Source organism: Hylobates moloch, unplaced genomic scaffold (genome assembly GCF_009828535.3).
Source record: "Hylobates moloch isolate HMO894 unplaced genomic scaffold, HMol_V3 SCAFFOLD_8, whole genome shotgun sequence".
NCBI lineage: Eukaryota > Metazoa > Chordata > Mammalia > Primates > Hylobatidae > Hylobates > Hylobates moloch.
The window spans coordinates 47,067,198-47,094,681 of NW_026652283.1; the positions used below are offsets into that span (position 1 = coordinate 47,067,198).

The following is a 27,484-nucleotide window of genomic DNA, read 5'->3' on the forward strand; positions in this document are numbered from 1 at the left end:
TTAAAAGTAAAATAAAACCTGAGAACAGAACATAAACTTGTGCTGACCCTGATACGAAAATGAATAGACAACTGGGTTTCCAGCTGCCAGTGAAGTATCAGTGCAAAAGGGATGCCCCAGCTGACCATTGCCAGCGACTGAGGTAGAAGTGCCCCCATGTCAGGCTTGCCTGTGGGAGCTGTCTGCAGGAATTCCAGCTTGCCACTTTTTGAGGTCCAAGGACACATTCTGCCTAGAGGCCCTTCAGACAAAAAGGTCTCCCTCACTGCAGGCAACAAGTGATTGTCAATGACTACTAGCTAGAGAGACAGAAAACAAGATGATGCTTCTAGGACAACACAAACGGTACCACCTCCAGGAAGCTTTCCCTGTCTTCTTCCTGATGCCTACTACTCCCCAGATGGCATTCCTCCCCCAAGGAACCATGGCCCTCGTGCTTTCCCTGCCCTCTTAGAGCAGATGTCACCATTGATGATGTGGCAGCTGGTACTGTGAGAAGACATCACACAGACCTTCATTCACCTCCTGGCTCTGCCACTCAATTCCTGAGCCTCCATTTCCTCAGCTGTAAAATAGAGATGGTAATCTCCACAGCACAGAACACTGTCCCCCTCCTTGTATTCTCTTTCGGAACAGTCTGACAACCCAATCCTTGAGCTCATATAACATGATTGTGCCCAGAGAAACTGCCTGGCTGACCAGACCACAAAGGGAGACTCACTAGGCCCAGCCCAGTGGTAGCAGTGGCACCCCCTACCTCTATGGCCTCGCCAGTCAGACCTCCAACGAGCCACAGCCAGGGGACAAACAACCAGCACTGACTAATAATACCTCTCCCATCTCTGGACAGAGTAGTTAACAGGTAGGATTATAGGACTTCAATTATTCAGGATCTATCTAGGGGTGTGGTCATAGGCATGTCCAAAACTAAACTCAGCCTCCTCCCAAATATGTTATTCTTCCTGCTCCCTGTCTCAGTGAATAGCACCACCCAGGACCCAAGCTGGAAATCGGGATATCATCCTCATACCTCCCTCTCACTTATGTTTCCCATTCAATTCATCACCAAGACCTGTCACTTGTACCTCTCAGTTCCATCCATTTCTTTCCATCCCAGGGCCAACACTGTGGTTCATGACACGATCCCCCTCCTCTGAGGCATTGCCACAGCCTCCTCTTCACAGGTCTCCTTGACTCCCCACTGCCCCACAGGGAGCCTATCTCCTGCTTCTGCTGAAAACCCCTCAAGGGCTCTCAGGATAAAAACTAGCCTCAAGAGGAGAATCGCTTGAACCCAGGAGGTGGAGATTGCAGTGAGCCGAGATTGCGCCATTGCACTACAGCCTGGGCAACAAGAGCGAAACTCCGTCTCAACAACAACAAAAAAAACTGGCCTCAATAACTCCAAGCCCCCCACCTTGCCCCAGTCTTGTCCCTGCTTACCTTTCTAACCTCATCTCTTTCTACTTCCTGTCTTACATCTGTAGTTTCCCCAGATTTTCTGTCCTGGCTCTTACCTACCTAGTTTTGCTTATGCTATTCCCTCTGTCATTAACATCCTTCTCTTCCTCCCCTCTCCCCCATCCCTTTTTTTGAGATGGGGGTCTCACTGTGTGTTCCAGGCTGGAGTGCAGTGGCATGATCACAGCTCGTTGCAACCTCAAACTCCTGGGCTCACAGGATCCTCCTGCCTGAACCTCCCGAGTAGCTGGGACTACAGGCTCATCACTATGCCTAAGTTTTCTACAGTTTTTTAGAGACAGGATCTCACTATGTTGCCCAGACGGGTCTTAAGCAATCTTCCCGTCTCAGTCTCCCGAGTAACTTCCTCCCTTTGTTTCCCCGAGACCAGCTCCTACTCATATTTTGAGATTTAGCTCAGATTTCTACTCTTCCAGAAGACTTTTTGCTCCCCAGTTCGCCACACATACCCCCAAACTAGGCTAAGTGTTCTTATTGCTGCCATTTAAGGAGCATTATTCAAACACCTCTGATGCCTTAACTTAATCCTCACAACACCTAGGTATTCCTATTCTTCTTCTTCTTCTTTTTTTTTTTTTTGAGATGGAGTTTCACTCTTGTTGCCCAGGCTGGAATGCAATGGCGTGATCTCGGCTCACCACAACCTCCACCTCCCAGGTTCAAGTGATTCTCCTGCCTCAGCCTCCTGAGTAGCTGGGATTACAGGCATGTGCCACCATGCCTGGCTAATTTTGTATTTTTAGTAGAGACGGGGTTTACTCCATATTGATCAGGCTGGTCTCAAACTCCCGACCTCAGATGATCCGCCGTCCTCAGCCTCCCAAAGTGCTGGGATTACAAGCGTGAGCCACTGCGCCTGGCCCCTATTATTCTTACTTTACAGATAAGAAAACTGAGGCTTGGAGAAGTTGAAGCAAATTTTCCAGGGCCAAATGGTAAGTGGTTCAGCAGTGTTGAAACCCAGGTCTATTTATTTGTTTATTTTTAATTTAAACAGCTGCTTTGTCCTTTTCTTTTCTTTTACTTATTTTTTTTTTTTTGAGATGGAGTCTCGCTCTGTAGCCCAAGTTGGAGTGCAGTGGCGCGATCTCGGCTCACTGCAAGCTCCGCCTCCCAGGTTCACGCCATTCTCCTGCCTCAGCCTCCGGAGTAGCTGGGACTACAGGCGCCCGCCACCATGCCCAGCTAATTTTTTGTATTTTTTTTAGTAGAGACGGGGTTTCACCTGTGTTAGCCAGGATGGTCTCAATCTCCTGACCTCGTGATTCACCCATCTCGGCCTCCCAAAGTGCTGGGATTACAGGCGTGAGCCACCGTGCCCGGCCTGTCCTTTTCTTATTATGAAGGTACCAAGAAAAAATAAGAAGCACTCTTTTTTGGTCAATTTGGTGAACACCCTTCATCTGGTATGCACAGGCACTCAATAATACCATCTGTCTATTCCTATGCTTATAGGCTTTTTTTCTTTTGTTTTCTTTTTTTCTGAGACAGAGTCTCGCTCTGTCGCCCAGGCTGGAATGCAGTGACATGATCTTGGCTCAGTGCAACCTCAGCCTCCCAGGTTCAAGCGACTCTTGTGCTTCAGCTCCCCGAGTAGTTGGGATTACAGGTGTGCGCCTCCACGCCTGGCTAATTTTTGTATTTTTAGTAGAGATGGGGTTTCACCATGTTGGCCAGGCTGTTCTCCAACTCCTGGCCTCAAGTGATCTGCCCGCCTCTGCCTCCCAAAGTGCTGGGAGGCGTGAGCCACCATGCCTGGCCAGGTCATACAAGCTTTTTACACCACAAACTGCAGTTCTCTTTCCTGAAGCTGGAGCCTCTGGAAGTACACAGCACACCCCTATTTCGGCATGCCCTTCCCCCACCCCTCCTTCTGGTCCCCAGAAGCCTCAGGCTCTCAGGCCCTTGAGTAGTAACTGCTAGTGAGCCCACTTCGCTTCCTTGCGAGGGTACCTCGAGGATGAGAACAGTGATCGGTCGAATTCGCTCGTGGTGTCCAAACTGCGTTTAGACAGGGACAAGCAAGACAATGGAGCCGCTTTCCGGATAGGGGACGTGGATTCTGCATCCTCCACCCCATGCCCCCAACCTTAAACATGCTTGCCAGCCTCAAACCTTCAAATTTTCTTTACCAAAACCCAGGCTCAGACCTCGAGACCACGGTCCAGCCTGTTTAAGGAGCTTCCCAGACCCCGCACTTCTAGCTGCGTTCAGCCAGGCTCTGGAGGTCCTTCAAGATCTTGGCTTCCTTTTCCTGACTCCGCGCCCGGCGCGGTTAATTATAGCCCCACCCCGCGACTCCCTGCTTCTCTCCCACCCGCGCATCCAGAACCCTAGCTGCGGGACTCTAGCAGGGAAGGCACCCCCAGTTCTGGGCCCTGGCGCCCTTGGATCAGGGCCAGGAAAGGCACTTCCAGCCAAGCGCTGGCGCCGGGTGCGCCTCGCTTTACGGAAAGAACGCCCCGCGAATAAATCCGGAGCGGATTTGCATCACAGCAGCCGCGAGAAGGCTAGCTGCTGCCAAAGCTCCGAAGCTCTGGATGCCCCCATCCCTTCCTGGTCCAGAGAAGAGGGTGTGGGGGGAGGGGAAATGGGGCAGTGGAGAGGAAGCTACTGCAAGGAGGGGGTGTGCGCCCTGCCCTTGAAACCTGGGTGGAGAGGCAGCTAGCTAGGTGAGGAGCAGCCTCCTCCTCTAGGCCAGATCTCGAGGTGGGCCTGGGTTTTCGTAGAGGGAGATAAGGGTAAAGGCTTTGTGTGTATGCGTGTGTCTTGGATTAAAGGAACCTGCCAGCCTGGAGGTGGTGAGTATAACAGCCCCCACCTCTACTGTTAAGAATCTCCCAGCTGTAGTCTCATCAGGTTCCCCCTACCTGCTCCTTCTGGGGTCCTCATATCCCTGAGGCCTGCACCTTGGTGACTACTGTGTGCTCACAGAGCACAGGCATCCTGAGCTCAAGTCCTGGCCCTGGCTATACTACTGCCCTTCAGTCATCTCACACGGCCAATCAGTGCGCGCTCTGGGCTTCCACTCACACTGTTTCTCAATCAGGAAAGTTCTTTCCCCTTTGCATTAGCTAAAATTTTGCCCATTCTTTAAGCCCAGTTTAAAAACTACCTGTGGCCGGGTGCAGGGACTCATGCCTGTAATCTCAGCACTTTGGGAGGCTGAGGACAGCAGATCACTTGAAATCAGGAGTTTGAGACCAGCCTGGCCAACATGGTGAAACCCTGTCTCTACTAAAAATACAAAAATTAGCTGGGTGTGGTGGCGCATGCTTGTAACCTCAGCTACTTGGGAGGCTGAGGCATGCACTTGAACCTGGGAGGTGGAAGTTGCAGTGAGCCTAGATCACACCATTGCACTCCAACCAGGGCGACAGAGCAAGACTCCATCTCAAAAAAATAAATTAATTTAATTTAATTTAATTTAAAAAAAACTGGCCGGGCGCGGTAGCTCACGCTTGTAATCCCAGCACTTTCGGAGGCCGAGGCGGGCGGATCACGAGGTCAGGAGATCGAGACCACAGTGAAACCCCGTCTCTACTAAAAATACAAAAAATTAGCCGGGCGTGGTGGCGGGCGCCTGTAGTCCCAGCTACTCGGAGAGGCTGAGGCAGGAGAATGGCGTGAACCTGGGAGACAGAGCTTGCAGTGAGCCGAGATTGAGCCACTGCACTCCAGCCTGGGTGAAAAAGCGAGACTCTGTCTCAAAAAAAAAAAAAAAAAAAAAAACCTACCTATGCCATCTTCTGTGGAGCCTCTAGGAGATCTGTGTCCCTACTTCTCTAAGCTCTTAGTATACAAAGTCCGAGCCTCTCTTTTAGCCCTGACATTTTTCTTGGTGTGTCTGCTAGTCTGTTTTCTCCATTAGGGTGCAAGCTCTCAAGAACAAGTACCAGGACTGATTCAGTTCTGTGTCCTTGGTGCCAAGGGGAGTGTTGGGGACAGCAGTGGTTCTGTGTGACCCTTGGCAGGACCTGTTCCCTCTCTGGACCTCAGACTCCTTCACCCTTCCAGTGAGGGAGCTAAATGAGATGACCCCCAGGGCTGCCTCCAGCCCTGACCCTATGAGCTATGACCTTATCAGCCAGTGGCTGGATTGCCTAGCCTCCTTATCATAACCCAAACTTGGCCAGGGCAGAGCTGGGCTGGAATCAGGGGATCTGAAATCCTCCCACCTCCCTTGGATCAGTTAACTGAGGCAATTGTGCAAGATTGCTGGGAACCTCAAGGCAGTGAATCTGTTGTCAACACATCATGATGCTATCCCAGCTGGAAAGTCCCTGCCCCTGGCTCTGGAGGCCTGACAACAAGCTCCAGCTGGGGATGGTGGGGAGGGTGAACTGGCCCATCCCAGAAAGTGAAGAAGCCCCCTTTACACCCCCTCCTCAACACATACACACTATCTCCAGGAACAGTGGCATAGCCTCTCAACTCCCTGAAGACCAGTTCAGGACCATTCCACTCTCCACTCCAACCTCCTCACCCCCAATTCAGCCCAGCTATCTCCAATCTGAGCTGAGACTACCCAGAGTTCCCAAATAGAAGGAACCTTGGTTCAGCTTTTTTCACAGCACAAGAAGCTGTCAGCCCCTATTGCATTTACGAATGGAACTCACTGCCTCTCAGGGCTGCATGGACCACTTCTTCCTGAAACTCTCATCCATGGACTCACATTTTACCTATTGAAGCCTCATGGAGTAATGCTAATCTGAAACCACAGCCCTCAGATTTAGACAGACTTAGTTGAGATTCCAGTTCTGTTACCCCCTAGCTGGACGATCTTAGGCATCTTATCTACCCTCCCTGGACCTCTGTTCCTTCATCTATAAAATGGGAGCAATGATTTATACACAAAGAGTGGTGGTTGTGGGCATAAGATTTATGAAAACACCCATCATAGGCATTGACACATTTAGGATGTCAAATGTGGGCATTATTTTTATTCCCTATTCCCTGCATTCTCCCCTGAAGCTGCCTGATACTTTTTCTGGAAGCTGGGAATGGAGATACCTGAAGCTAAAACTTCTCTGGACAAAAGCAGGAATATACAATCCTAAAAGCTGCACTTAAACCCAATTATAGACTTCAAAAGACAGCAAAGGAGATTTGAGGCCCAGAGATGGGATAGAACTTGCCAAAGGTCACACGGCAGGTATAAGTAGGTAGTACGGCAGGCAAGCAAGGAGAGGGAGGCAAATGGGCGTGTGAGTAGAGGTCAGGGCTGAGGTATTGAGCTGAATCCAAGGACAGACAGCTGAGCAAGAAGACCTTCAGCTGACATTGCCCCATTTCCCATGCCTAGCAGGGCCTGGCGTTTGCCTCTCTTTGGAACTGCTCCTTCTGGGTTCCTGAGTTTGCAGTAGTTTCCCAGAAGTGCTAGGTAAATACTTTTGTCGTTTGCTGAATAACCAGCCCCAAAGATTGGGCAAGGGTCCCCATACAAATTTTGCCTCAAGATTGGCTCCTTCTGTAGAGATGATCAGCCCCCCTAGGCACCATCCCACCCAGGTGCTCTCCACAGGGTCCTCTATCAGGGCCTTGCTGGGAGCTCTGAACCCCACCACATAGAGTGGCTTCGGTGTGCATCATGTGGCTCAGGGCTTAGCAGCTTTGAAGACAGTCTATTCCTCCCAGCCACCCCGAGAAAAGCATGGAGTATTTTCTGTTCAGTACCTTTCTTCCCAAAAAAGATAGCCATTCCAATATGATAGGGAGTCTTACTAACCTTTGGAAAGAAATGTCCTGGGATGATGGTAACCACAGTTATGGGGAAGCTGGAGATGCTGGGGTCAGCATATTATGCTACTTGATGATTCTTTCTTTAGGTTATGTTTTCCTTGTTTGTATAGTTCTGCTTTCTCTATCCCCACCTGCTGCCCCCTACCCCTCATCTTCAGGAACCAGAAATGTGTTCTCATGGACAAAGTCTGTCTTCTGCCTGGTTTGGTGTTTGTTTGTTTGTTTGTTTGTTTTGAGACAAAGTCTAGCTCTTGTCCCCCAGGCTGGAGTGCAATGGCATGATCTCGGCTCACTGCAACCTCTGCCTCCCAGGTTCAAGCGATTCTCTTGCCTCAGCCTCCCAAGTAGCTGGGATTACAGGTACCTGCCACCACGCCCGGCTAATTTTTGTATTTTTAGTAGAGACGGGGCTTCACCCTGTTGGCCAGGCTGGTCTCAAACTCCTGACCTCAGGTGATCCACCAGCCTCAGCCTCCCAAAGTGCTGGGATTACAGGCATGAGCCACCGCGCCTGGGCCTGCCTGGTTTAAGCTTATGTGTCCCAGGCTCCCTACCTCGCCTCAGAGTTCATGTGCGGACACCTTTGCCTATCCCCAGCAGGAAATCCTCTAGTTTAGACAGCCACCTGAATGTAAGGGCTTTATTAATTGATTTCTCAAGATGTCCATTTCAAGGATATTCTAATTTTGTCATCTGGAACCCAGTAATGCCACAATTCTGAATTTCTTAGTTTCTGTAACCCAGATTTTACCATGCTGGAATTCTGTGATGCTAAGATTCCATAACTGTGAACTCCATGAATCTAGAATTTCATGATTTTTTAAAATTGTGTTTAATGAATTTTGTTGGTAATAGTAGTCAGCACTCTCTTGGCCTCGGTTTTGTGTTTGTTTTCTAGAAGTTGCAAGTCTCAGCTCCAGGCTCTCTTCTCTGGGCACGCTGGTGCAGAGGAAGGTCATTCCCACCTCTCCCGAGGCTCAGGGGATGGGATTGTACCCAGGGAAGCCCAGTCCTAGGGCCCAACACTCAGTCTACTCCCTCTCTCCCGAAAACTCTTACTTGGGCTTCAGTACCTGAGGGTAGCAGGAAAAGCAGTCTCCTTTGCAGTCCTTCCACCCAGCTTCCTGCCCTCCTTGCCCTGCCCCAGGGTCCAGGGAGAGAAAGTTTTGTGGGAGACTGGCCTGGCTGAATGGGTAGGTGTGGGAAGGAGGATTAAGCACTGGGCAGACAGCCAGTGGAGGAACCAGGGGAAATTCCCTAGGGAGTCCTGCAGCCTTCCCCAGAGGTGAGGAAGGAACAGAGGCCGGAAGTGGGGGTGTGGGTGAGGGCACTGGTAAGGGTGGGGTGACCGGTATTGCATTGTGGGGTTGGAGCTGGGCTTCCGGCCATTGACCTATTAGTGACAAGCGACCTCCAGCCTGGCGCCCCAGGGGCTGTCTGTTCATGCCCTTACCCACTGACTCTGTGTTCCCGTGCCTGAGTCAGACTCCCAGGAAAATCTCGGGGGCAGGAGTTGGGGTCTGGGGAACCTATTTCTCTAGAGCGGAGCCACGGAGGCGAAGAGAGGGGCCAGGACATTCCAAGGATCAGATCAGGGCTTGGGGCAGAACCAAGACTGAAGCTCCGGGCTCCTGCCTGTAGCCCAGAGCTATTCTCTTCACAGTCCAAGGGGTCCCAGAATTATAAAGTAATACTCCCCCACCTAGCCAGGTGGTGAAACTCAGGGCTAGAGGAAGAGCCCGTGCTAGGCTGCCTCCCAGGAGCAGCCTGGACCTTCTTCCAGTCCTGCAGCACATGGCCGAAGCTGCCAAACCCGATTTTCCAGTGGCTGCCTGAGGCTGGCTGGAGCGGGAAGCCCTCCTCCTGGCATGAACCCTCAGGCCATCGTCCTCCTCCCCCTCACCTCCTGATTCCGTGGCTTGGCCTGGCCCGCTCCTCCTGCACCTGTGCCAACTGTCCCAGTGCGCCACCACTTCCTTCTCCACCTGCCTGCCATCTCCCCTGGGCTGCTCCCCAGGCACTGTGAGGTGTGGTCCAGAGCTGTCCATTTCTGAGCCTCAGTTTTCTCATCTATAGATGGGGAATAGTGGCCTGCCTCCCAGGGATTGACTACAGGAAGATTTCAAAGAAAAGTGAGGTGCGAGGGGCAAGCAGTAGCTCACGTCTGTAATCCCAACATTTTGGGAGGCTGAGGCGGGAGGATCACTTGAACCCAAGAACTGGAGTGCAGTGGCATGATCTTGGCTGCAACCTCCACCTCCCAGGTTTAAGCAATTCTCGTGCCTCAGCCTCCTGAGTAGCTGGGAGAACCCGTTTCTACAAAAAAACATTTAAATTATCCAGGCGTGGTGGCCTGCACCTGTAATACCAGCTACTTGTGGGACTGAGGTGGGAGGATAGATTGTGCCCAGGAGATTGAGGCTGCAGTGAGCTAAGGTCAGGCCGCTGCACTCCAGTATGAGTGACAGGGCGAGACCCTGTCCCTAAAAACTAGGCAGGGGGAAGGGCTGAGCCAGGTGGCTCATGCCTGTAATCCCTGCCCTTTGGAAGACTGAGGTAGGTGGATCACTTTAGGCCAGGAGTTCAAGACCAGCCTAGCCCACATGGCAAAACCCCATCTCTACTAAAAATACAAAAATTAGCCAGGCATGGTGGCACACGCCTGTAGTCCCAGCTACTAGGGAGGCTGAGGCACAAGAATCACTTGACTCTGGGAGAAGACGGTTGCAGTGAGACAAGATCGTGCCACTGCACTCCATCCTGGGCAACAGAGCCAGGCTCTGTCTCAAAAAAAGAAAAAAACAAACAAACAAAGAAAAAGGAGATATGAGTATCATGGGCCACCAATTAGTTGGATGGTGTGTTAGTGCCATGTTGGGAGCACAGCCTAGGGTGTGAGAAGGAAGCACTGCTCTGTGGAATTCTGGAGATATGGTGGTTAGGATGAAGGGTGCAAGGTAAGGGCTGTATTCCCTCTGGTTTCCTCAGGTTATCTCACCTATGGGAGAAGGAAGAACAGAGAGAGGCAGAGAACATCATCTCAGACTAGGAGCCCCTGTTACCAGTGCTCAGAGCCCTCCTCAGAATTTAATGAGGAGCTTGTGTAATCTGTGTAATGTGCCTCTCACTGAGCTATAATTCCTCTGGGAAAGAACTCCCACTGCCTTGCTCACTGCTGTATCTCCAGAATTTAGCACCATCCCTGGCACATAGCAGGCACTGTTGACTGACACAGAGTTGCAGATTGAAAAGCAGAAGCAGAGGCACCCTAAGGGGTGGAGACCATCTAGGTCAGCTCAGCTAACCCGGGCCCTTCCAGCCTGAGAGCCTGGTGTTCTCAGCCTCCAGGGAACTCTGGCAGGGTGGGAGAGAGTGGGCTGCACCCAGTCATCCGGGAGTCACCTAAACTGAGGTGGTGGGTGCCCTCTGGCTGCTGCTGCCTCTGGGAGCCTAGATGGGGAGGAGAATTAGGAACCTGAAGGGGGAGGGGCAGTGAAGGAGCCATCATTGCAGATACAGCTAAAAATAGCTGGAAGAGATGATGTCATCTGGTTCCCACAGCTTAGCACCCCCATCATACACACACTCGAGCACAAACACACACTCTCACAGACACAAGTGTGGGCATGAGTGCATGCACACACACATACTACACACTCATATAGGGGAGGGAGGCTTCTGGGTCCCAGGGCCGCAGGGGCAGGGAAGTCTGGTGAGTGTGTCTGCATGCGTGTATGTCTGTGTGTACCTGGGTTTGCATGAGTGTGAAGGCATGTGTCTGCATCTGGATGCTTGTGTGCTTGTGTCTGGGTGCATGCATGTTTCTGTCTGTGTTCATTTAGAGGCATGCGTATGTGTTGTTACATATGTCGTGTGGGGATCTATGCATTTGTGTCTGCGTATATCTGCTTATGCTATGTGCTTGCATGCATGTCTGTGGTTGTTGCAGTATGTGTCTATGAGTTCACTTATATTTACATGTCTGCATGTGTTTGTGAACTGTGTCATGTATCTTTATATGTATGGCCCCTCTTGGGCCCTTGAGCATGGCTGATGATGGCCCTTGAGCATGGCCCTTCTAGCTTTGGCTGATGTTCAGAAGCCCTTCTAGCTTCTAGCTTTGGCTGATGTTCAGCAACCCCCATCCCATAACCTGAGGAGCCCAGCACTGTTTGGGCATGGTGTGTCAGTGAATTCTCTGCCTCAACCCCCCTCAGGGTCCCAGTCTCTGGCAAGAGTTGGGGTAGATAGACATAAGCACAATTCACTTTCCCTTCACAGGCAGCAAAGGACATTAGCCAGATTTCCTGAACCCCAGGGGGCCAGGCCACCAAAGGTCTCAGGATTCATTCCCTTCCCTAGCCCCCTGGGAAAGTAGGCCTGGAAATGGAGCCAGATCTCAGACCGGTGCGACACACATTAACCCATGCGTAATGCAACATATTAGAGACAGAGTCCCACAAAATGTTCCCAGCTACTAAGACACAACCCCACAGAAACCCGGTTACAGCCAGTGACACATGAGCACACACTCAGAAATCCAAATGGAAAATCCCCAGGCCAGAGAGCTTAGCACCCTCCCTACTTTCTGGGCTCAAACTCAGTCTTGCCCCACCCCTAAGCACCCCAGCTCAGCTGCCAGTTCTGGAAAACACTGACCTCAGAGAATGGTTGAAGGGCTGAAGGTAGTATGCCTTTCTCAAAATCTCACCCTTCTCCATGTTCTCCTCCTTTAGGCTATTCCCCATCCCCCTCCTGACCTTCATTTTTCTTACCAGGGCTGATGTTCTCTCTGGCACACCCATACCCTCACAAACACTCCTTGACACTCACAGTCAGTCACAGAGGCACATTCAATCACAAAGGCACATTCAGCTACATCTGCTGATACTCTTATTCTCCCGGCCTCAGACACACACACCAGCAGCTACACCTACACGCTGACCATCACAGGCACACAGAGGCACATCCACCTCACATCCACCTCATACTTGGGTACTCTCAGGGTTCAGTCTTTCATCCGATCCCTCTCTGATCTGTGCCTCCCAATACCTTCCAAGATGTTTACAGAGACCCTTGTCCCTGTGCAGTTAGGAGTGTAAGGCAAGAGAGCCCCTACTTCATGGGGCAGATCAAGAGCTGAGACCAAAGATGGTCTATGTTACTGACCTTGTCCTGTCCTCCTACTGTCTTAAACTGTGATCCCTGCTGCGGTCACTGAAGCCTTTCCCTGTAAGTATTCAGCCCTAACCCTCCCCTCACACCCTGCGTAGTCAGCTGGTTAACACCTCCGTGTGGAATAAGGCAGTTTGAGCAGAATGACTGTATTTGTTGTTCACCACCCACACGGACCCTAGGAGATGCAGGTCCAGGGCAAGCCAAGCTTCTGGGCACTTCTAGAAGATCAGAAAAATTCCAGGTTGCCTGAGATGTCTGAGAACTGAGGAAAGGAAGGAGAGGGAAGAGTTTGAGGAAGGAAGCAGTTCTGGAAGTTCCCTGCCCCTTGGATTCAGCCCCTCCCCAAACCCTCTGCTTCCAGCCAATCCATCCTCCATTAAGGCTGTCAGCACTTTGGGGTGCCTGCCATCAGGAGTCCCCCATATATGTAGGGGTGCTATTTCACAGAGATCATCCTTTGGCATGCCTAAACAGAACCAGGTAGGGAAATCTTCAGTGGCTCTGTTTTTTTTTTTTTTTTTTTTTTTTCTTGAGACAGAGTCTCACTGTCACCCAGGCTGGAGTGCAGTGGCACGATCTTGGCTCACTGCAACCTCTGCCTCCCAGGTTCAAGCGATTCTCCTGCCTCAGCCTCCCAAGTAGTTGGGACTACAGGTGCATGCCATCACACCCGGCTAATTTTTTTTTGTATTTTTAGTAGAGATGGGGTTTCACCGTGTTAGCCAGGATGGTCTCGATCTCCTGACCTTGTGATCTGCCCACCTCAGCCTCCCAAAGTGCCGGGATTACAGGCGTGAGCCACCACACCCGGCCTAGTGGCTTTGCTTTTTAAAACCCCACCCTGGCTCACAGGCCCCCTGGCTAACCTCGAGGTGGGAAGATCCACACTATGGTGGTGTCAGTGTGGGTGTTGTTGATACCCATGGCCCTGGTAGCAGGATTGGTGGCTGCACTGCTGGCAGTTCGATCTCGGAGACCCTGCTGATATCTTCTGCGGCTACACTTGAACATCCTGGGAAACCGGGGCCTGGGCCAGCCCATACCTGGCCTGTGGTAGGGGGAACGCATGCCCTGGGGCTGAGGGCGACGGACAAGCCGAGATGGCCCCATGGGCACAGAGAGCTTCTGCAGTGTGCCTCTGGGGTGCTGTTGGCCAGGGTAGCTGAGGCCTCTATGACATACAAAGTCTGCATAAGGGCAGGGCCCTTTATTACAGGTCGTAGGCCCTGGCACCTCCTCATGAGTCAGGCTCCTTCACAATCTTCTCTATTGGGTCTGGCCTAAAAGCCAGCCCAAGAGCCAGAAAGCCTCAGTTTGGCCCCTTAGGAAAAGAGGCCCTAGAGGGGGAACTCACTTCCTCACTTTCTCACTTACCCATATAGTAACAATATTAACAACGTTTTTTGAGCACTTACTACGTGCCAGACACTGTGCTGAGCACTTTACCAACGTTATCTCATTTAATCTCAGCTACTTTACAAGGATATGCCATCATTATACCTATTTATATACAGTCAATTCTCATTATTCTCAGTAATGTTCTATAAAGTCGCCACAAATACTAAATACTGAATAAAGGGTAAATGCAAGATTAGGTTCCTGAAACCCTCTGGTCACAATATTTTGTCAACTGATCTATACATATAACCTGATTTTATGTGTGGAGACACCTTCTTTAATGTATATTGTTGGCTGGGCATGGTGGCTCAAGCCTGTAATCCCAGCACTTTGGGAGGCCGAGGTGGGCGGATCACCTGAGGTCAGGAGTTCAAGACCAGCCTGGTTAACATGGCAAAACCCCGTCTCTAGTAAAAATACAAAAATTAGCTGGGTGTGGTGGTGGGTGCCTGTAGTCCCAGCTACCCGGGAGGCTGAGACAGGAGAATAGCTTGAACCCGGGAGGTGGAGATTGCAGTGAGCCCAGATTGCGCCATTGCACTCCAGCCTGAGCAACAAGAGTGAAACTCTGTCTCAAAAAAAAAAATTATATATATATATATAGTTGAGTCATTGACATTGAACTCACGGCCAACAGCATTATAACTTGTGCCTGAATGAAACTTATCTAAAGCACGTATTTCCCCTATAAGGCACATCACAGCCTTCTTGCACTTAGAAACACTAGAGAGCACTCCAGCACTATAACTGGGGACTATTTTAGACAGTAAAATTACCAGCAAAAAATGCCAAAAAATGTGAGAATATGCGGCACTAAATAGACCACCAAAAAGCACATTTGTTTACTCTATGAAAACTGCAATAAGAAGACAGAGAGTCCTATTGTTCAACAGATCTCAGCTGGAAATATGTGTGTTGGATGGCTGAAATTTTTTGCCTTTCTGCTCATGTCCATGAATGACTGCAAAAGTACCGCAAGTACTGGTTTGGGAATTACAAATAAATTCCAGTAAGCAGGCAAGTTCACAGGTATGGAATCTGTGAATAATGAGGATCCACTGTATAAGGAAACCCGGGCTCAGTGAGGTGAAGTCACACAGTTAGAGGCAAGCAGGAAGCAAATCCATGATGATCAAGATCCAAAACCCAGAGCACTTAACTCTCATTATTCTGTACTCATTCGTTCAGGAAATGTTCACTAACAACTTCATATGTGCTAAGCACCAGGGCCATAGATGAATGTAATCTGGTCCTAATTCTTCCTGAGAATGAAAGAGAAAGCTGCCAGGTGCGGTGGCTCACGCCTGTAATCCCAGCACTTTGGGAGCCCGAGGTGGGTGGATGACTTGAGGTCACGAGCTCGAGACCAGCCTGGCCAACATGGTGAAACTCTGTCTCTACTAAAAATACAAAAATTAGCTGGGTGTGGTGGTGTGCACCTATAATCCCAGCTACTCAGGAGGCTGAGGCAGGAGAATCGCTTGCAACGGGGAGGCGGAGGTTGCAGTGAGCCAAGATTGCGCCACTGCATTCCAGCCTGGGCAACAGAGTGAGATTCTGTCAAAAAAAAAAAAAAAAAAAATAGACCTTCTCCTTCTTCCACTCCTCAGTCTCTTCTTCCTTTCCCCCTTACTCTGCTCCTCAAAGGCCCCCTTCCCAGCTTCATCCTGCTTTCTGTTCCTGCAGGACTCTGTGGGACCCTTAGTACCACCCTCACAAACCTCATCTTTCCCCCATCCCCTCCTCCAGCCTCTACTCTTGCCATCCTCAGTCTTAGAATATGACCTTGCTTCTAGCAACTTCTAGCAACTGTAACTTAAACCGACCTGCCCCTGCTCCTCCTCTTCCTCAGGTCACACCAAGGCCTCTTCCCTTGCTCTTTATGGAAGCCAGCCTTGTCTGCCTCCTTAGCGATTCCATCAGTGTAGATAGTCTGCTTGGTGGTTAAGATGTAGACTCTGGTGCCAAACTAACTGGGATTGAATCCTGGCTCTGCCACTTACAAGCTTTGTGATCATGGCAAGTAGCTGACCCTTTGGTGCTTCTATTTCCCCATATTTAAAAATGGAGGTAAGAAAGTCTATTTCATGGGATGGTTGTGAAGAGGAAAAAAAGCCTTAATATATGCAAGACATTTAAAATATGATCAGTATTATTAGTGTAGTCTGTAATACTATTAGCCCCTCTCTCTTCTGTCTCTTCAGCTGCCTCCTTCCACTATAAAAACAAAACAAACTTAGAAATACACTTCCTCAGCTAGGCACAGTGGCTGATGCCTGTAATACCATCACTTTGGGAGGCTGAGTCAAGAGGATCACTTGAGCCCAGTTCAAGACCAGCCTGGACAGCATAGCAAGACCTCGTCTGTTTAAAAAAAAAAAAATTTGCTTGACGTGGCGGCAAATACCTGTGGTCCCAGCTACTTGGGAGGCTGAGGATCATTTGAGCTTCAGAAAGTCAAGGCTGCAGTGAGCCATGATGGTGCCACTACACTCCAACCTGGGCAAAAGAGCAAGACCCTGTCTCAAAAAAAAAAAAAAAATCAATTTCCTCCATCTCATAGCCCCACTGCCTGTGACTCTCTCCACTTTGACCTTCTTGCTCTGTGCTCATTCCCTACTGTCCTTTCCTTCTAGAGCAGGAAGAAAATCTCACTGGAAAAGCCCAGAACTATTCTGTTACACAGAAAACCAGGAAACAGAAGTTTAAAACCAAGTCTAAGAAAAGTCCCCAGGGTCACACAGTTCATAAGCGACAGAGCCAGGATTCCAGCACCTGGTCTGAATGACCCGGAAGCCAGGACTTTTCCCCGCATCTCTACATCAGGAGTGCTGGAGCAGGAAGCGGTCAGGCAGCCCCACTAGGAGTAACAAAGATGGGATCACAGAGCCTTGGAACTGGGGGTGGCTCCTTCATGGGACCATGGTGCCACCTACTGGCAGAAAGGGAAGGGGTGTACACAGAGCGCTAAGAGAAAACTGGGAAGGGGAAAAAGAAAAAGATGGGGAAGGAGAGGAGATGGAAAGATGAAGGGAGGGGAAAAATGGGGAATGTGAGGTTTTATGGAGGGAAGAGGATTAGGAACTATTTGCTGCTCAGAGGAGAGAGCGGAGGCTGCCAAATCTCAGTCATTTCCTTGAAAGTGAGTGAGAGAGAGAGAAAGAGAGTGTGTGTGTGTGTGTGTTTGCGTGTGTGTGCGTGAGAGAGAGAGAGAGTACGTACGTCAGATATTATTCTGTTGTTAGTTGCTGGGAGTCAGTCCACAAATAATTTAGTGTGTGCGTGTGCGCACGCATGCCCACACACACACAACTGCATTCAGGAACACTAGTACATGTTTATGTATATAACTGGGTGCTCACTGTATGAACATACGGATGGCAGCATGGGCAGATGCGTGTGCATGTGAGCATGAGCACAGAGGATATGTATGAGTGTATCAGCAGATGCAGGGTAAGAAGCACATTGCGGCCGGGCGCGGTGGCTCACGCCTGTAATCCCAGCACTTTGGGAGGCCGAGGCGGGCGGATCACGAGGTCAGGAGATCGAGACCATCCTGGCTAACACGGTGAAACCCCGTCTCTACTAAAAATACAAAAAATTAGCCGGGCGAGGTGGCAGGCGCCTGTAGTCCCAGCTACGCGGGAGGCTGAGGCAGGAGAATGGCGGAACCCCGGGCGGCGGAGCCTGCAGTGAGCTGAGATCGCGCCACTGCACTCCAGCCTGGGTGAAAGAGCGAGACTCCGTCTCAAAAAAAAAAAAAAAAAAAAAAAAAAAAAAAAAAAAAAAGAAGCACATTGCACTGTTGTGGTGGAGGGCCTGCAGACATTCTGGGGAGCCACTTGCCCCACCCCTGGGCTGCTGCTTCTTGAGATCAGGAGGGGCGTTGCCCAGGGCTGGTGTTGCCAGGTGGAGGCCTGCTGAGGCCGTGGTTGTGGGGACCGGTCTCCAGGCAGCAGGGGGCAGCAGGGGCAAGGGGAGGCTAACTGGCCACGGGTGGGGCCAGCAGGCGGGCAGAAGGAGGCTTTAAAGCGCCTACCCTGCCTTCAGGTGAGCAGTGGTGTGTGAGCCAGGCGTCCCTCTGCCTGCCCACTCAGTGGCAACTCCCGGGAGCTGTTCTGTCCTTTGTGGAGCCTCAGCAGTTCCCTCTTTCAGAACTCGCTGCCAAGAGCCCTGAACAGGTAATGGGATAGGGATAGAGATTATCCTATGAAGAGATATCAATCTGGAAACAGGTCTGGGGAGCTGGAGGGGCTCTAGTGAGGGTTCTGGGAGGGTCTGGGGTTAGTGTGGGGGGGAGCGCAGGATATACAGGTGCCAGGAAAGGGCATGGAGTGACCTGCAGCGTGGGAGTCAGGCTGGGTGTGCAGGTGGAGGAAACTGGGGTGTTAGGATCTCAGAGTGTCAGGTGCTGGTGGAGGTCCTGAGTAGTATAGAGGGGTAAGGGTGTTAGGATAGAAACTGGGAAAAGGTCTGCGTCAGACCAGGTATAGGAGAAGCTTGGTGAGATATGGGTTCAGGATTCTGGGGTCTGGCATATCTGGCTGAATATCTGAAGCCAGGGCCAGCCCAGGTGGGGCCAGGGGAAACAAGGCCCTAACTCGCACATGTCTGCCTCCCAGGAGCCACCATGCAGTGCTTCAGCTTCATTAAGACCATGATGATCCTCTTCAATTTGCTCATCTTTGTAAGTATGGACGTTGTGGACTCTTTGGGGCTCCCTATAGGAACAGGTCACAAGCTGTGCAGAGACTATGCTGGGGAATAGGAGACTGCTATGCCCAGGCTTCGTCCTGCATGTGTCCCCTTATGAGTGGGATGCAGAGGTCTTCCCAAATGCTGCTGATTCCTAGTCCCAGGAGCAGCCAGGCTGCCATACAGGGGTGTGTGTGAAAAAGGGGATGGAGAAGCTCGGGGTACCCCCTCTCTCCCACAAAGCTTTAGCCTAGGCTTCAGACACGGCAGAGTAAGCTACCAGGAATGATTCTCCCCCCTTTGTAGGCACTGGGGGCCCAGAAAATAGAAGGGCTCCACCCAAGTTTACCTACCACAGAAGGAAATTCAGTACAGAGGAAATTCTGTATGATGGGGAGCTGAAAGGAGGGAGGGCCTACATCTCATCAGAGCAAATAGTCTATCTCAAACAGCCCTTATTCATTCGACAAACATTCATTGTCTAGGATACCATGATGGGTGCTGGGGTGGCAGGTAAGCAAAGCCTTTCTCTGCCCCGAAGGATCTCAGCTCCAATAAGCCAGATAGGCAGATAATAACAACACAGTGTGTTTGGGCTTAGGACGGAGGTTATGGGAGCCTGAACTCAGCCTGGTTGGAGAATACTTCCTGGAGGAAATAGCTGAAGCTGGGAAATTGCACTTGGTGGGAGAGTTATAAAGCATGCATAAAGGGCCAGAAGTAATGAAACTTGATATCATTCAGAAAACCAGAAACAGATTGCATAGGGCATGTTTGAGAAGCTGAGCCATGAGGCGTAAATCCTGGAGATGGTGGTGGAGATGGGGAGAAACGGACAAAGTGGACAAAGGACAAAGCTCTAGGATGATGGCTGAGGGGTAGACGAAGGGGCAAGGGAGACAGAGGTCTTGGAGATGACGCCCGTATCTCTGGCATGAGCAACCCAGATGGCAGGGGGTGGGGCCTGGTTTGTGGGAGGGGGTGTCCCACTAGCAGCTGTGTACCCAGTGGAGGTGCAGCTCAGATTGGAGCTGGCCATGGGTATTTGAAAATCATGTGCACACAGTTAGCCACTGAAGCCATGGGAGTGGATGAGAACACTTGGAAAGTGAACCCTGGGAAACCCAATTTATTAGGGATAAGCAAAAAAAAAAAAAAAAAAAAAAAAGCCACTGTGAAAGAGATGGAGAAGGAGCAGTGGGAGTGGGAGAGGAAAACAAGGAGAGCAAGCTATCAGAGAGGTCAAGGAGAATGTGGCCCATGAAATGTCAACTGGATTTAGCACAGGATGTCACCAGAGATCTAAGCCACATTACTGTAGGTTAGTGTAAGTAAAAGTGAGGAAGTGGGCCAGGCGCAGTAGCTCACGACTGTAATCTCAGCACTCTGGGAAGCTGAGGCGGGCAGATTAGTTGAGCTCAGGAGTTTGAGACCAGCCTGGCCAATATGGTGAAACCCCATCTCTACTAAAAATACAAAAATTAGCTGGATGTGGTGGCACATGCCTGTAATCCCAGCTACTCGGGAGGCTGAGGAAGGACAATCACTTGAACCCAGGAGGTGGAGGTTGCAGTGAGCCAAGATCACACCACTGCACTCCAGCCTGGGCGACAGAGTTTATGTACGTATTGATTAGTTTAGAAGCGTGGGTAGACTCTCTAGTTGTGATATGGTCTGCGCCTTGGGCTTCCTTTGGCTGCAGGGAACTTGTGTTTTTGTTTTTGTTGTTGTTGTTTGTTTGTTTGTTTCTTTGAGACAGGATCTTGCTCTGTCACCAAAGCTGGAGTGCAGTGGCATGATCATGGCTTACTGCAGTGTCAACCTCCTGGGCTCAAGGGATTCCCCTACCTCCCTCAGCCTCCTGAGTATCTAGGACTACAGGAGTGTGCCACTATGCTCAGCTAATTAAAAAAATTTTTTTTTGTAGAGACGGTCTCACTATGTTGCCCAGGCTGGTCTCGAACTCCTGGGCTTAAGTGATTCTCCCACCTCGGCCTCCCAAAGTGCTGGGATTACAGGCATGAGCTACTGTGCCAGTCCTGAACTAGTCTTTATTCCTGTATCTGGAGCAAGCAATAGGATTCCAGGGATTTGGACAGGAGAGGCTCTGCCCTGAGAGGGTTAAAGGCAAATCCGGTTTGATTTCTGGCCTCTGTTACCCAGACCTTGCCAGGCTGGGCAGAGCAGGATAGGGCAGACCTCCAGCTCCATGAAATTTGACCCTGCAGGCTAGAAGTCCAGCTTTCTGTCCTTGGGCAAACATGCCTGGAATCCAGCCACAATCTGCCACCTCACTTCCTGTTCTAGCCTCAGTTTTTATAGCTGGCAAGTGAGGACTAGGCACCAAGGTGGTGTCAGGCTGATTCATCCACTGAAGCCCTGGGCTGGGAGGCTTCGCTCTAAGATCTGTGGGAACTGCACAGGGCCCTCCTCAATCTGGGCCTCAGGATTCCCCCTGAGGTTTGGAATTGAGCTAGACAGGCTTTAAGAGAAGCTCTGGCTGTATTCCCACTGGTGCCTCACTTTCCTCTTGTGAGGCAAGGAGGTCTTGTCTACATGAGGGGCAGGCCTGAAGTTGGATTCTGGAGGGGAGCCAAATGGGGCCTCAGGTGGGTGAACCTTCTCAACCTCCTCCCTCTCCAAGGTTGCCAGCAGGTGGAACCTCAGCCCCGCCTCCATTACTATGGTGACTATTGAGCCTGTTCTGCTACCACCCCGGTCTCCACCTATCAGAGGACAGAGGTGTTCTAGGCACCCATCGCCCAGAAAGGAGATAGGAGGCTGGGCCCTCATCTGCCTATTTTCAATCCTAGTTATGTGGCAGGACCCTGGCAGCAGTGAGGGAAAGTCTTGCCCCTCCCCCCACCCTGAGGATATTTCTAGAACCCCTGATCTCCTTTATATCTGCCCAGGTGTGCAGCCTGGTCCTAGCTATGCATATCCCAGCTCCCATTTTTCTGGCTCTAGAGGATGTTTCCCTCCTTACAGGATGAGGTTTTAGACTCCCTAGCCAATAAAGAGGGAAGTTTCTCGGCTCCCATCCTTCTTACTCAACTGTGTGGTAGTAAGCTACTTGCCAGCACTGTTTAAGGCCTGCCTGACCTCTCTCTCCCCAGCTGTGTGGTGCGGCCCTGTTGGCAGTGGGCATCTGGGTGTCAATCGATGGGCCATCCTTTCTGAAGATCTTCGGGCCGCTGTCGTCCAGTGCCATGCAGTTTGTCAACGTGGGCTACTTCCTCATCGCAGCCGGCATTGTGGTCTTTGCTCTTGGTTTCTTGGGCTGCTATGGTGCTAAGACTGAGAGCAAGTGTGCCCTCATGACGGTGTGTCAAACCCAGCTCCACAGGCTGATGACTAAGGGTCCCCTTGCCCTTGACACCAGGCCCTGGGATTCCCAAATCCTGCTTTGGACCCCCCAGGCTAAGGCCTCTGTCTCACTTTTCCGGGTGGAGGGGGGGTGGATTAGGGCAAGGAGGGCATGAGGAACTGTCTCTCCCTAAAACCCAGACCCCTGTTCCCCACTCAGTTCTTCTTCATCCTCCTCCTCATCTTCATTGCTGAGGTTGCAGCTGCTGTGGTGGCCTTGGTGTATACCACAATGGTGAGACACTGGGATGGAGGAAGGGAAGAAGATTGGGCAAAACCCTGGGAGTGGGCTGTGGCCTGTGAATGGCCACCTTCTGTACCAGCCCCTAAACACTGGTCTGCCTCACCCAGGCTGAGCACTTCCTGACGTTGCTGGTAGTGCCTGCCATCAAGAAAGACTATGGTTCCCAGAAAGACTTCACTCAAGTGTGGAACACCACCATGAAAGGGGTAAGGTTGGCTGGGGGAGGTTTTAGGGTGGAGAGAAAGGAGCAAGGCCCCACCTCCACCCTCATCTTGTCTCCAGCTCAAGTGCTGTGGCTTCACCAACTATACGGATTTTGAGGACTCACCCTACTTCAAAGAGAACAATGCCTTTCCCCCATTCTGTTGCAATGACAACGTCACCAACACAGCCAATGAAACCTGCACCAAGCAAAAGGCTGACGAACAAAAAGTAGAGGTATGGGCTGGCATGAGTGGGTGGGGACTGTTTTCATGGCCTCGGAGTGGCAAACAGGGATGGGAGTAGGGCAGCTGCCAACTATAAATGCTCTTTTCTCTTCCTGAAGGGTTGCTTCAATCAGCTTTTGTATGACATCCGAACTAATGCAGTCACCGTGGGTGGTGTGGCAGCTGGAATTGGGGCCCTCGAGGTAAGCAGATGAGGAGGCTGGGACTGGGACATGGGCATGAGATCAGGGCTGCTCAACCCATCTGTGGCCTCTCTGGAGGAAACAGACTTCTAACTGGGCCTCAGATAGGGTGTCTGTGGGACAGGCTTCAGGATCCCTATCATGTCCCCTCATCTCTCCCTGTTCCTCCCTCTCCAGCTGGCTGCCATGATTGTGTCCATGTATCTGTACTGCAATCTACAATAAGTCCACTTCTGCCTCTGCCACTACTGCTGCCACATGGGAACTGTGAAGAGACACCCTGGCAAGAAGCAGTGATTGGGGGAGGGGACAGGATCTAACAATGTCACTTGGGCCAGAGTGGACCTACCCTTTCTGCTCCAGACTTGGGGCTAGATAGGGACCACTCCTTTTAGGCGGTGCTTGACTTTCCTTCCATGAGTGGGTGGATGGGTGGGGGGCATTCCAGAGCCTCTAAAGTAGCCAGTTCTTTTGCCCATTCCCCCAGTCTCTTAAACCCTTGATATGCCCCCTAGGCCTAGTGGTGATCCCAGTGCTCTACTTGGGGATGAGAGAAAGGCATTTTATAGCCTGGGCGTAAGTGAAATCAGCAGAGCCTCTGGGTAGATGTGTAGAAGGCACTTCAAAGTGCATAAACCAGTTACAATGTTGCCAGTTGGACTCTTCATGTATCCTTGGGGAGAGAGGCCTAAACTGGCCACGGATTCCTGTGGGGCTGCCAACTCAGAAGGCCCTGGAAAGGAGGGAAGTAGGGTGGGGTTGGGGGTCAGAAGTGGTTATTTCTCCCCTTCATTTGGGTTCCAGGCCTTGGAAGGAAACTAAGAGGGATGGCTGAGAGGGCATGAAGAAGTAGAGTTGGGTGAGGCCAGTCTGCCTCCTTTTAATGGGGAGAACTTTGAACTGAAACTACCACCTCCTGGGTGGGGGCACTGGACTGGAAAGCTATGAAAATAACAAGCTTGTGACGAATTCTTACCAGGGCAATGGGAAAGGGTCACTCCTTAGGTTCTGGGAAGCCCTTCAGGAGCCCCGTTCCTAGGGTCCAGGCTGCCTACCTTTCCTACTCAGGCAAAACCCCAGATCTGTCCCTGCTTCTGGGATCTCAGCAAGCACTTTATTTTTTCTTTGCTGCAGGCCTACCTGGTGTTCTTCAGACCTCATCTCTTTTTCTTTTCTTTTTTTTTTTTGAGACAGAGTTTCGCTCTTGTTGCCCAGGCTGGAGGGCAGTGGTGTGATCTCGGCTCACTGTGGACTCTGCCTCTGGGTTCAAGCAGTTCTCCTGCCTCAGCCTCCTAAGTAGCTGGGATTACAGGCACCTGCCAACACGCCTGGCTAATTTTTTGTATTTTTAGTAGAGACAGGGTTTCACCATGTTGGCCAGGCTGGTCTCGAACTCCTGACCTCAGGTGATCCACCTGCCTCAGCCTCCCAAAGTGCTGGGATTACAGGCGTGAGCCACCTCACCTGGCCTAGACCTCATCTATTCTTTAGCCCTAACCATCCCTATGCTCCAGGTAGGAAACTGGGGCTAGGAAAGGCCAAGCTACTTGCCCCAGTCCCACAGGCTTCCGTGAAGAGCTCAGCCTAGATTTGGGCCCAGAACTCCAGCACCTGGTGTAGTCCTGGCTGACATGGTACTAGTTCCACTTGAAGGGGCAGCTGGCCAGAATGTCTCTGATATAGACCTGATTACTGTTGAGCCAGGAGTGAGAGGCCTGAGGGAGGGTACAGTGTCTGCTACCAAGCAAAGCCCAGCCTAACAAACCAGTCGCCCTCCTTGCTTCCCTTTGACCCCGTAACTCTCTTCCTGAGCTTTTCCAGGGCAGCCCAGAACCACCACCCCCTTGCTGAGCCTGGAAAGGAAAAGGGACCTGGCCAGAACCAAACAGTGCCTTAGAGCTGGTCTGTGAGGGCCAGACCAGGAGGCTGCCAGGGTGCAGGACAGGGAGAGGAGCTAGCCTGCCACACCCCTTCACCACCATACTGTGCCTCTCACACTTCTCCTCCGCCAGGTGCCTGTGTGGAGGCTGCATGGGATTTGTTTGCCCAGGGCGGGCCTCCACCTCATCATGGGCTAATTGCTGCTCAACCTGGCTGTTGTGCAACCTCAGGCACTATCTCCAGCTCCGGCAAACACTGAAGGCGTCAGGGTGGCGAGATATGTCCAAGCGACATACCACCTATGCTGTCGCCAAGTTGGGCTCCAGGCACCTGTGAAAGAGGCAGGGCAGAGAGCAGGCAGGAGGGCTGGAGTTCTAGCTGGAGTTCTGTACTTGTACAGAGGCAGGCAGACCCTTTCTGAAGAGGTGGTCTACACTCACCCTCCTGACATTAGGCCCTTCACAGATCCCTTAAATGTCCTTTTCCCTGCCGTAGGCTTTCTCATTCACTCCCTCTGGACAATCCCATCCATTTTCTGGTGCCTCTATGACTAACTTAGATCTTCCTAACCTCTTTGGGTTACTGGCTATGTGAGAATCTGATGAACATCACAACCCATTTCTCCACAAAAATGCCCAGATAGAGAATTCTGAATGGCGAAGTGCTGTAAGGGCCATAGACACCCTTGCTCCTACATCTGCATCTGCACCCTAGCCCGTCTCTTGAATGATGCCTGCCCAGTCCTGTCCCATCCACTTCCTTCCCACCCCTACTATGCACACCTGCTCTCTCATTTCCTCTTCCAACTCCCCAGTACCCCTTTTTGTTCTCTCCTGCTCCATCTCTGGGGACAGGTGCCCGGCCCAGGCAAGATAAGCAGGAACCAGGCTGGTGGTTAAACGGTGGGGAAGAGGTGGAGTGGCTGCTCCAAGCCTCAAGTAGGGCGGGGCTAAAGTCAGGCTGTCCTAGGGTAGAGTTGGGGAAAAACCTTGGAGTTTGGGACTCAGGCATCCCCTCATGGCCAAATGGCCCCAAATGGAAGATAAACTCTGTGGAGAACAGTAAGGAAAACTCACCATCCAACACAAGTATTCTCTCCACCACTTCCCTCCAGCACCCCCCTGACACACAAAATCACAATCACAAGACACATCCCCAGAGGGCTTCTCCTTTTTTAATCAATGACCAACTTATCCAGCTTTGGAAATCTGGACAAAGAGGAGGCTGAGAGGAGGCCTGGTCCAGTGTCTAAGGGTCTCTGAGTGAGTCTGTGTCAGCATGTGGGCCCCAGTTGGGCCTGTCCATGGGTTGGGCACAGCAGTTTCCTGAGTAAGAGCCAGCCCCACCCTCAGGGCAGCATTCCAGCCCAAAAAGAAATCCAGGCCCTCCAGGTTCGGCCTGTTTTCAAGGCCCTCAGGACAGTCAATAAATAGGTTAGATTCTGAGCCAGGCCTGGAAAGTGAGGGTATTCAAAGGGCAGGATGAGCTGCTAGGGATCGCAGTGATTCCCAGGTACTCTCCTGCCCTTCTCCAAGGAAGTAAATAAATAGACCTTTAACTCAGGAACAGGGTGTTGGAGCAGGGGAACCCTCCCCTTGGAGTTAGTAATTAAGTCTCATGTTAAAAACAAGGTAGCCCCAGCCCCTACCAGCATCTACAAAATCCTACAGGATGGAGGGAAGGGCTAGCCAGCCCGGGGGTACACAGTACCCAGCCCCGCAGGGTCCTGGAGGAGGTCTCATGTCTGTTCTGCAGCTCCTGGGGCTCCCTCCTCCTTTGGGGGTGGCTCCAGGAAAATTGGGGTGACTGAGGGTGGCTTCTTCACTCTGGGAAAATAATACAAGAATGTACAGAGAAGAAGCTATTAGCTATATCCCTGGATCTCACTAGGCCTCCCGTTTCCCAGGGCAGAAAAGGGTCACTCACGAGTAGGGGGAAGCTGGGACCCCCACCACCAGGAAGTGGTTCTTCTTCCGAAACAATCTCCACAGGCCCCGGTGGTTGCCACGCACATCCAGGTCCCAGATATGGAGGCACTAGTGAGGGTGGGATGGGGGCAGAGACATGGGTCAGAGAGCTGTGGGGAGGGGTCACTGAAGACCCTTTGGCCCAGCCCCCACGCCTCCTCAGAAACCACCTTAATTTGTAAGAGATAGCATCTTTTAGAATATGAATTTGGACAAGGAGGTTGGAAGAGGTGTTCTAAGAGTATAAAGAGGAGGTTCTGAGGTTGAAGATTCCAGAGCAAAGGCTCCCTGGATCTTGGGGCAGTATGTGTATGAGGGGGAGGGGTTCTCCAGGGTGGGCATGGTATTGGAGCACCTTGGCAAGCTGGGTCCAGGTGGTGAAGTCATCATCTTTCTCCATTCGAATAAAGGCCACGTAGGTGTGGCCCTCTGTATCTGGCAGGAAAGAGTCTTCACAAGGGTTCTTGCTGTGGTCCAGAACCTCAGCCTCACTGCAGTGGAGGGTGGGGGAATATGGCCAAGACAGGGCCCACTTCATGGGTGTGTCCCACAGGACCCTGTACTTGGTTGAATGCTCTGCTGTTGCCACCTTGAAGTTCTTTTTTTTTTTTTTTTTTTTTTGAGACGGAGTCTCGCTCTGTCGCCCAGGCTGGAGTGCAGTGGCGCAATCTCGGCTCACTGCAAGCTCCGCCTCCCGGGTTCACGCCATTCTCCTGCCTCAGCCTCTTCGAGTAGCTGGGACTACAGGCGCCCGCCACCACGCCCTGCTAATTTTTTGTATTTTTAGTAGAGACGGGGTTTCACCGTGGTCTCGATCTCCTGACCTCGTGATCCGCCCGCCTCGGCCTCCCAAAGTGCTGGGATTACAAGCGTGAGCCACCGCGCCCGGCCTGGTCTCAA

The 27,484-nt window shown here is 51.4% G+C and overlaps 4 protein-coding genes across 9 annotated transcripts in view; 1 reads left to right on the forward strand and 3 right to left on the reverse strand.

Annotated features, from left to right (window-relative positions):
• Nucleotides 1-11,996, reverse strand: part of PIK3R3 (phosphoinositide-3-kinase regulatory subunit 3) — a 133,341-nt gene extending 121,345 nt beyond the window's left edge. Inside the window, exon 1 of the mRNA XM_058443342.1 lies at nt 11,884-11,996. The gene's annotated coding sequence lies outside the window, so the exon portion shown is untranslated. The remainder of the gene's footprint in view (nt 1-11,883) is intronic.
• Nucleotides 10,824-23,405, forward strand: TSPAN1 (tetraspanin 1). 4 transcript variants are annotated; one of them, XM_032160711.2, is made up of 10 exons: nt 10,824-10,936; nt 12,315-12,456; nt 17,851-17,981; nt 18,423-18,487; nt 21,612-21,818; nt 22,022-22,096; nt 22,213-22,311; nt 22,388-22,543; nt 22,653-22,736; nt 22,914-23,405. In XM_032160711.2, exons 4-10 carry the CDS (start codon nt 18,431-18,433, stop codon nt 22,959-22,961), a joined length of 726 nt encoding a protein of 241 aa, XP_032016602.1. In that variant the 5' UTR covers nt 10,824-10,936; nt 12,315-12,456; nt 17,851-17,981; nt 18,423-18,430; the 3' UTR covers nt 22,962-23,405. The 4 variants fall into 4 exon arrangements, with proteins under 4 accessions (XP_032016602.1, XP_032016603.1, XP_032016609.1 ...); XM_032160712.2 differs by lacking the exon at nt 12,315-12,456; XM_032160718.2 differs by lacking the exons at nt 12,315-12,456; nt 17,851-17,981.
• P3R3URF (PIK3R3 upstream open reading frame) lies at nt 12,533-13,586 on the reverse strand. The gene is made up of 2 exons (XM_032160720.2): nt 13,269-13,586; nt 12,533-12,664 (listed from the first exon to the last, which is right to left on the reverse strand). The coding sequence occupies exons 1-2, from the start codon at nt 13,510-13,512 to the stop codon at nt 12,621-12,623; spliced, it is 288 nt and encodes a 95-aa protein (XP_032016611.1). The 5' UTR covers nt 13,513-13,586; the 3' UTR covers nt 12,533-12,620.
• Nucleotides 23,406-25,775: 2,370 nt separating the features above from the next.
• POMGNT1 (protein O-linked mannose N-acetylglucosaminyltransferase 1 (beta 1,2-)) overlaps nt 25,776-27,484 on the reverse strand; it is a 12,648-nt gene continuing 10,939 nt past the window's right edge. Inside the window, exons 18-21 of one of the 3 annotated variants that reach the window (XM_032160721.2) lie at nt 26,940-27,163; nt 26,570-26,653; nt 26,328-26,443; nt 25,776-26,069 (exon numbers count right to left, since the gene is read on the reverse strand). In XM_032160721.2, the coding sequence (XP_032016612.1) occupies nt 25,808-26,069; nt 26,328-26,443; nt 26,570-26,653; nt 26,940-27,163 (686 nt within the window). In that variant the 3' untranslated portion in view covers nt 25,776-25,807. Of the gene's footprint in view, nt 26,444-26,543; nt 26,654-26,939; nt 27,164-27,484 lie in introns of all 3 variants that reach the window. The other 2 variants (XM_058443347.1, XM_058443348.1) reach the window with 2 other exon arrangements.

Bases quoted from the DNA above. Each gene is read 5' to 3' on its own strand.
- P3R3URF (XM_032160720.2), bottom strand. From the start codon at position 13,512: ATGGGGCCATCTCGGCTTGTCCGTCGCCCTCAGCCCCAGGGCATGCGT. The intron at 12,665-13,268 runs GTTAGCCAGGGG...TCCTTTCCTCAG, and splicing joins GTGGATCTTCCCACCTCGAG to TTCTCAGACATCTCAGGCAA.
- TSPAN1 (XM_032160711.2), top strand. From the start codon at position 18,431: ATGCAGTGCTTCAGCTTCATTAAGACCATGATGATCCTCTTCAATTTG. The intron at 21,819-22,021 runs GTGTGTCAAACC...TTCCCCACTCAG, and splicing joins GCAAGTGTGCCCTCATGACG to TTCTTCTTCATCCTCCTCCT. The intron at 22,544-22,652 runs GTATGGGCTGGC...CTCTTCCTGAAG, and splicing joins CTGACGAACAAAAAGTAGAG to GGTTGCTTCAATCAGCTTTT.